The sequence below is a fragment of the Poecilia reticulata genome, linkage group LG6, assembly GCF_000633615.1.
Source record: "Poecilia reticulata strain Guanapo linkage group LG6, Guppy_female_1.0+MT, whole genome shotgun sequence".
In the NCBI taxonomy this organism is placed as follows: domain Eukaryota; kingdom Metazoa; phylum Chordata; class Actinopteri; order Cyprinodontiformes; family Poeciliidae; genus Poecilia; species Poecilia reticulata.
In genome coordinates this window covers 17294182-17302818 of record NC_024336.1, presented here as the reverse complement: position 1 = coordinate 17302818, position 8637 = coordinate 17294182, and the positions used below count along the sequence as shown (strand labels likewise).

At 36.8% G+C, this 8637-nt stretch overlaps 1 protein-coding gene across 1 annotated transcript; it reads right to left on the bottom strand.

Moving 5' to 3' along the window:
* Positions 1–811: 811 nt before the first annotated feature.
* spty2d1 (SPT2 chromatin protein domain containing 1) lies at positions 812–5884 on the bottom strand. Its single transcript, XM_008411544.2, has 6 exons — positions 5326–5884; positions 4892–5006; positions 2871–4457; positions 2237–2396; positions 1444–1521; positions 812–1344 (listed from the first exon to the last, which is right to left on the bottom strand). The coding sequence occupies exons 1-6, from the start codon at positions 5407–5409 to the stop codon at positions 1251–1253; spliced, it is 2118 nt and encodes a 705-aa protein (XP_008409766.1). The 5' UTR covers positions 5410–5884; the 3' UTR covers positions 812–1250.
* Between the last annotated feature and the right edge of the window lie 2753 nt (positions 5885–8637).

The window sequence follows — 8637 nt, the reverse complement described above, 5'->3', positions numbered from 1 at the left end:
TGTCAAAATAAGCAGTCGGTCATGAAAACATCCCTACTATACGTAACATTAAAATTAAGAATAGAAATACCAAGCCTAATAGCTAAAATCAGGATTTCAATTAATGACATTTAGGTAAAAATGAAAACCCTAAAAGGAAATGCCTTTATTTTCATATTTTATGTTAAAATTGGATATTTGTCATTTAATGTTTAAATTATTTCTCAAATAGACAATTTCACACAAAATTATACCAGTCAACATTTCACACTATAAACATTATTCAGGCTCACACCGTTGGTTTTTCTAGTATCCTTTCATCTTCATTGTTCATTGTACTAAGCCATTTTGAAACCTCTCAAGGGAATGCTTTATACATTATAATTTTTATGAAAGTTTTCCTTCATATTTTAGGCATTTACAATTATTAAGACTAAAAATGTAGTTAAAATGTGAGTGTTTCTTGATAAGAATGCCTCTTTATCCGTCTACTGGATCCAGTTAAGAAAGCTGCGCATAATGATATCTAATGTTTTAAAGTAGTTTGTCCTTGGAGAAGTGTCAATGGATTGTGCAAGATGCTCATTGTGGGTAGAACCGATAATATTCTAGGGAGCTGAAAAACCGATTTGAAAGAATTTGATCACCAATAAAATTGCATCCACTACACAGCAATTACTACCTTAAAAAGCAGCACATAATTAGTAAAATATTATGCTCATTTTAAGACAGACAAAACCACTAGTTTTTAACAAAGAAAACTGGGACCAAACCTCTTCATATATAAATTTACCAAAATAATCTTAATCTGAGAAAAATTGACATCAGACAGTACTGTTAAATAAAAGCCTTTATGCAATTATTATTGTCAAAATATTTTACACAACATATGAATTGGTAATGTTTTATGCACAATAACTAACAATATGTTCAAATAATTGGTTGAAAAAAGTAACAGAAAATATGTTGAAAACTGTCCCTGTTATTGGCGAGATGAGAAAAACGGATTCATGTTTGTTAAAAGTTCAATTCTTTCCAGATTGTAAATCCAGAACTTTGTAGAGGAAATAAATATGGACTTGAGAACTTCTCATTATTAACTAAATGCTTCCAATGGGTTTTGCATATCATCTTTTGATAGATAATTCACAACAAATGACTTTCTCCATCAAAACACACGGTCAAATGTGGGCTTGATGCTGTAGGATCGCCACGCCGCCATGTCAGCATTCAGAGGACAAAGGATTATTTATCAAAACTGGAATGGAGCTTCAGTTGATTTTTTTCCTCTTGACCTTTTTTTTTCTCAGCTCTTCTTCCTCTCGCCGCTCTTCCTCCAGGTCCTCTTGCACAGCCATTCTTAGACTAAAGTAAGGCAAAGGTAAAAGTATAAAAAAATTATGTTACCGGTTACAATTACTTTAAATCAGGAGAGAAAAATTACAAAAATGCCCATTTTGATACCTCCTGGCTTCTTCTTTCTGCAGGTCTTTCCAGCTGCTCTCCATAAATTTAAGAGCATAGTCACTTTCATCTTTGTACCTGAGAGAAAAAAAACCCCCAACAAAGTAGCAGTAAATTGATATTTTGACAAATCAATTGCTTTAACATAGAAATCTATACTGAATATGTATTTGTAGATGGAAAACTGTGTAAATAAAAAAAATCAACTGTAAAAAAAAAAAATACTCCATGATTTTTCTTTTCCTTTTCAGGCAGATCTTCCACATCTGCTCAATATTTGAATGAGCTATTTTTCTGCCAGTCCATAGAAAGGTGCGCATCAGTGTGAGTGAGTGAGAAACTGCCAGTTTTTCTAGCAACTACTTTTTAATTAGTCCAATGAAATATTGACATTTTCAGATTAAGTACAAGTCATATTTATCACAACCAAGAATTCAAAGTGTGAAATATTGTGTTTAATGAATCTGTGAGATTCACCGTTTGGCCTGAAGTACTCTCATTAACTTTTCAATTATAGTCAAATTAATTGCGATGCCCCTCGAGTGAGAAATAAACAATAATCATATCTTTCTGGACTCTCGTACCACAATACTACCTTATACAAAACCAGTGCAGAAGGTAGAATAACAAGCTCCGAGTGTGGTGGCCATGTAACAGCAGGTTATTTGTATTATTACTGTATCTGGACTTTTTTCAGAGATCTAAATCCTTACAGTATGTGAGTGAATACAAAGTCCAAACCCATTTGTCACAATACCCCATTAACACCAGACACCATGAAGAGAACACTCACCTGTTTCGGTCATAGCCAAAGATCTCCTTAATGTGCCTGGAGATTTCGTCTTGTTCTTCACCTTCATCATCAATGAAGTCGTCCATTTCAGGGTCATACTCTTCCTCCTCATCCTCATACTTCCTCTTGTATGCAATTGTGATGGGTGGTAGCGAGGTTCCTGGAAAGGAAATACTTCAATTGTTGGCAACAGATTTTGTTCTTAGAGACTTGAGATGTGATTTGATTATTTTGATGGTGAAAAGAAAAGATTAAACTCTATTCAAAGACCGCTGACCTTGAAAGGTTTTAACCATCTTTGCGGATGTGTTAATGACAAACTTATCACAATCTGGTTAAATCCCAGTAATCATTTGCGTATTTAAAGACTAATTGGATATTAAAGGCACATTTCGTAAATTTAAAGATAATTTAGAAAACATAGTGATTTTAACAAAATAAGAAATTGGTAAGTTCGTATATATGGACTGCTGAAAGCAAAGGTCCCTTAGCAAGAACAAAACCGAACTTTAACCAGTTTCAGGTAATGCATTTACCAGTGATGATTTTGCGTTTTCATTAAAGCTTTTAAAATTATTTGAATAAACCATTTACAAATCTTCACTAACAACATCATACATTTCCTGGTTCTCACCTGGTGGTCTGTTCATCATAGGTCTGGGTGGAATCCCGGGTCTGGTTCCCGGCATCACCCCGGGTCTGATTCCCGGCATCATCCCAGGTCTCATCCCTGGCATCATCCCAGGTCTCTGTTGCATGCCTGGCCGAGGGGAGACCCCTGGCCTAGGTCCACCCACATTCTTGGATGAGATGGTCTCCGACACAACAGTGCACTTAGGTCTGCCCGGCCCTGACGCAAGGTTACTGTTTGGCCGCCCTGGTACCTGTCCTCCACTACCAGGTCTAAAAGGCCCTGGAGGTCGGGATCCACCTCTTTCAGGTCCGCTGCCACCTGGCCTACTCTGTGGTGCACCACCAGGTTTATTTTGGGGTATGCCCATAGGCCTCCCCTGACACTGGTTCCCTGCCTTAGAAGGACCGCCCAAAGACGGCCTCAGTGAATTACCGTTTGATCTCACCAGAGGATTATGTCCAGACCTTTGTGGGTCTCCTCTGTTGGATTTCATCTCTCCAGCTATAGATCCCTGCTTTAATGAACTGCCTTGAATGGGCCTCGTCTGCTGTGAGGTTGCATGTTGAGACCTCTGGCCAGCTCCAACTCCACTAGAATGCCTGTTCCCTTGAATACCTGAAGCTCCTTTTTGATGCAATAACAAACTGTCTTTTCTTGAGCTAAGGTCACTTGAGGTGCTGGGTTTTTGGGTAAGTGCCATCCTGGAGCTTACATGTTTGGCTGAGACCTGAGATGAGTGGGCTTTTGAAGGGCTTTTACTAACTGTAGCAACTGATGAAGCAGAAATGCCCATCTTGGATCGTTCTCTATCACCGTGAGGCGTCTTCTCTCGGTTCCTCTCTTTGTCACTTGCAGAGGGTTTGGAAAAAGAGAGGCCTCTGTCACTTGTTCCAGCTGATTTAACCTTATTTCCTGATCTACTGGGCAGACTTGGCTTTTCTGTAGAGTTCCTTTGTGGTTTGTTGTGTTTTGGTTCTTTCTCTGTAGTGCTTTTTCTAACTGAGCTAGAAGTGGACAAAGACCGTCCTTCTCTTCCACCATCTACCTTTGAGTCCCTGTTTTTGTCAGGTCTCTTAGCCTTGCGCTCCATCTCCAGTTCACGTATCTCTTCGGCTGTCCGAAGCCTTTCTTCCTTTTTCACCTTGGGTTTTAGCTCAACCGGCTCAAATTGCTTCTTTTCCGCCAATCTGAGTAAATCAGCAAAGTTCATGGCAGGGGGAGGAGGTTTGGGTGGGCCAGAATTTTTTTTAGAAACAGATTTACTGGGCCCACTGACACTCATAGTCTTCTGTGGCCTCATCATCTCTGGCTCCGGCTCTTCCTCTGAATCGGTCTGCTCATACTCGTAATTATCTTCATCGTCTAGTGGATCGATTGCGTTATTCCTAAATCTTTCAGGGTCATCTGGATGATCTTCCCGCCTATCTCCTTTTGAGCCCCTCTTTTTCGGAGTCTCTACCACTGGAATGCCGTTGTAGCCTTTGAAATTGTCCTTGGTTCTGGATGCCATAGCTCGTGCTTTGCGATCCGACTTCAACTCAACCCTCTTCGCCAATAGCTGCTCTTTTTGTTTCTTACTTTCCATTTCTGAAAAGAAGAAGAAAAGAGATCGTCTGTATCTGTACAGATTTCAGTCAAAATTGTACCAATAGGGCTTTTCCTGACTGAGACAAATATCAAATTTTAGAGGTTTGATCTTTTAATCTGAAAGACTGAGTTAGAAATRAGGTAAGAMATCTGTTCCAATTTCTTTGTTAGCGATGGTAGCCTCGAATCCAACAGAAAATAGGAAAATTAAAAGTTTACCTTCAATGCATCCATGCTAAAATTGATCAGATCTTTATCAAAGTCAAAACTACATCAACACATGTACTAAATAGCAAAATTGGGAAAGTTTGGAATCTGACCTACCGATCAGAGGCAAAACTAGAGAAAACTGGCACAATTCAATCTCCAGCAAACAGAGCTGTACACCTCTAATTTGAGTATTACTGTGTRAACTGACTTAATGTCATAGATACCTTTCTGYTTTGTGTCATTTTGCCGCTTYTTTAGAAGTGCCTGCACAGCAGCAGGGTTTACACCTTTAGACTTTGGGTCCTTTTTGGGTGGYCCCGCCTGAAGACTGTACCTCTTCTGCGCAAAGAAAGACAAGGACGAGACATAAGATCAGCTGCTGAACGTAAAACTTCATTGAATTGTTAAAGAAAATATGTTATTTTTAAAYAAACCAATTTCAAAGTTTTAGATGTGTTTTTAAAACCATAAAACTAACGAGGTATATATAATCAAATGGAATAACGTATTTGAGGCAGAAGCCATGCAGGGTCATGCTATTGTACGTTTAGCAGCCAGCTGTACTATAGAACCTTCACTGACACAGATGGAACACACTGAATTGTAACAATGCTTCCCACTTTACGAACATAGGTACAAGTAATCATCTTTAACTTACTTGAACACTACCGAGACCCTGGTTTTGCGAAGCKATGTCCAATATATTATCAAAGTCCATCATGTTGGCAGTAGATGATGACATACGTCAGCCTGAAGCGAATCAAGCAACCCACAGAAACCAGAATCGTGGTTCACGTTTAGGATTTAGACACTCACACTATCAAACCACGTTTATCTTGACAGCTACACAAAGAGGACCGTACGTTGTTGAACCAACGATACGGGGACCCAAACCCTTATCTTAACGGTGCAGACTACATTTACTTTATCACTTTTTAAGATAGCATAGGCTAGCGCATTTAGCTAACCGGGGTTCCACAGCTGTTAACGTCAGCTAACTGAGATTCCAGGAGGACCAACTTCCTCTTTGTACGAACGAAAACAACGCGACATCCATCAAAATACGTGTCTGACCAAATTACACTAAAATCACATAGATTTAAAAAAAATCTATAATTTTTAATTCTGAGACGATTTAAAGCCAAACAGTGAGTAAGAACGACAAAATTAAACGACCAAAGCGGAATGTGCGGAAGTGACATAGTTCACTCAACATACTTCCGCTTTTGCTTATGATCAGAGAGTGTGTGTAGAATCATATCGTCTCGATGTAAACCAACGGACGGAAGTAGGGGGGGATCTATCTTGTCTGTAGGTGTGCACATGTACTATAATCGACCGTTCTTGGATGAATAATAGGTACAAAACGAGGATTTTTTTTTTTAATTAAACGAAAAGCTGTGGAATTWATTTTTAATTTAGTTTGTTGATGGTATATATAGTATAGTAATATCGGTAGTGCTTTTGCGTACGGCTTCAAAGTGAATCCAATCCATTTGAAGTGCTCCCTCCGTATTTTACGTTTGACAAAACTTCTCCAATTCGTCATACGGTCTCATACGCAATATCCTTCCGAAAACATGTTTTTTTTTACAGTAAAGAACCACTTGATGTCGCCACTTTATGGACCATCTCGAAAAATCTGGAAATTTCATTGCATGGATAAACCTTTTACGTCGTCTACCAGTTGTAACTTGTGTAGCCTTATAAAAGAACAAAAAAGTAATCACTCTCCACTAATCTCTACATTTATATAGCAGTTAAAAAAGTCACTCCTATACCAAAACGCAGCAGAATGTAGTTTTTCCTAAACGATATCCAAGAGTACTTCTGGAGTGTATAAAATSGATTTGTAAGCAGTTTATATTCTTTCTTCTCCTCCACATTACCCATTTGTTTCTGACATTTTAAACATTGTATTTAAATTATGGAATATTACAAGTTTTATAACATTACAAACCAGAAATACTTAAAATTGTGTTGTATTTTTATGTCAAAATGCTGATAAAATAGAAGGAATCTTGTGGTTGTAAAATGACAAAAGGATAGAAGAGAAGGATATTAGTTCTGTAGGGCAATGTATTTTTGCAAAATATTTTTTGTTAGATGTAATTTGGAATATGCTTTTTTAATTCTTTTTTAATTCTTTTATAATAAATATTTTACAAATAATATTATATTAGAGGATACACAAAATTGCAAATAAAAAAAAATACTGCAAATAATCAGCATTAGTCATGTACTAATTCTGATATGGAGTATTTAGCCCCCACATTCAAGGGGGCTAAATACAAATAAATTTCACTTGTTTATTCAATTTTTATTTGTAAAAACAAATAAAACCAAGTTTATTTTTTGCTATGTGCTACAATATTTTGAGCTGCAATAGAATATATGTAACAGCATTTATAAATCAGTTTAAAGTTTTAAGTAGTTTACATTTCTACATTTTTATTACACAAAATTACATTAAAGTRCATTAAAATGTGTGGCCTTTTATGTATTTATTAATTTTTTTACTTATAATTTGACAAAATGTGAAGAAAAAACAAAAGGTCAGATTATTTTTATTTGTCTTGTTTCTGAAGGTTTCTGAGCAGTAATGTGTATTTGACTTTAGGGGGCAGTTTGCCATAAAACCTGTTTTCTGATGGAAAAGATGCAATTTCTCTCTTCTCTGCAGTGCAGAGTGTAATACCTTTGAGGTTTTAACTTTCAAATACCTTTTGTCTCTTTAATCTCCTTATATGGCTTAACTTTATCAAATTGTTTCCATTTCTATATCAATGGATCCCAAGCCCAGGGCTGTCTGTCAAAAATAAATGATAAACAAATCAAAGAATGAGGGAATGGATAGATAAATAAATAAATAAATAAATAAATAAATAAATAAATAAATAAATAAATAAATAAATAAATAAATAAAATAAAAAGCCGATTTGTGAGTCTGAAATGAGTTTTGCTTCTTTACTCTTCCAATAATCACATTTCAGATTAATCTGTTTATAAACCTGTAAGCAGCTCAAGGCATTGACTAAAACACTTACAATGCGCACACTTAAGCTTCGCTTTTGTAACTGGTAACACAAAGTTAAGCCCATTTTTGCCGCTGACCTCTGGAATCCGCTGGAATGAGCTCATTCGCTGTAGTCTTCACTTGTTTCAGTTCAGCCACAGCCTTACTCCTAAATAAATTTCAGAATTATCAACCTAACATGGAAGATTTACAGGTAGCTTCATGTTGATATTTAGGTAACAGTTTGAAGCAAAAGGAGATTGGATTTAGTTCCATTATAGGGCCCATTTTATCTTAACCTCTGACCCCAGAAGTCAGATACAATCTCTTTGCTGATAATCTTTTCTCCATTAATCTTTTTGTGGAACACTTTGTAACTTTGCAAAAGAAGAGGGAAGTAAAGTGTATATTTAATAATAATAATATAATATCACTGTCAGGATGCCATAAAATAGGGTGCCAGGCACACATAGGGATGGCACTATGATGGTGTGGCATGGCTTTGACCTGAACATGGGTAGAAGGTTCATGTTTCAGCAGGAAAATAACCCTAAACATACAACTGGAACAATAGTGTAATTATCTCTAGATGAAACCATATTCATGTTAAAAATTGCCTTGTCAAAGTCCAGACCCAAATGCCAATGAAAATATGTGACGAGATGCAAAGTGATGACTTTACATATGACTGATCTTAAGTTTATGTAAAAAAAAAAACAGAAAAAAAAAGGAAGAAGCAAAAATGAATGCTTGTTGTAGAGCAAAGCCGTTAGAAACATACTCTAACTGATTAGTGGCATTGTCAAATCAAATCAAATTTTATATGTATAGCACATTTCAGCAGCAAGACATTTCAAAGTCATCCATCCATCCATTTTCTTCCGCTTATCCGGGGGGGCAGCAGCTTCAGCAGCTTTTCTCCCCAGCCACTTCTTCCAGCTCCTGCGGGGGAAT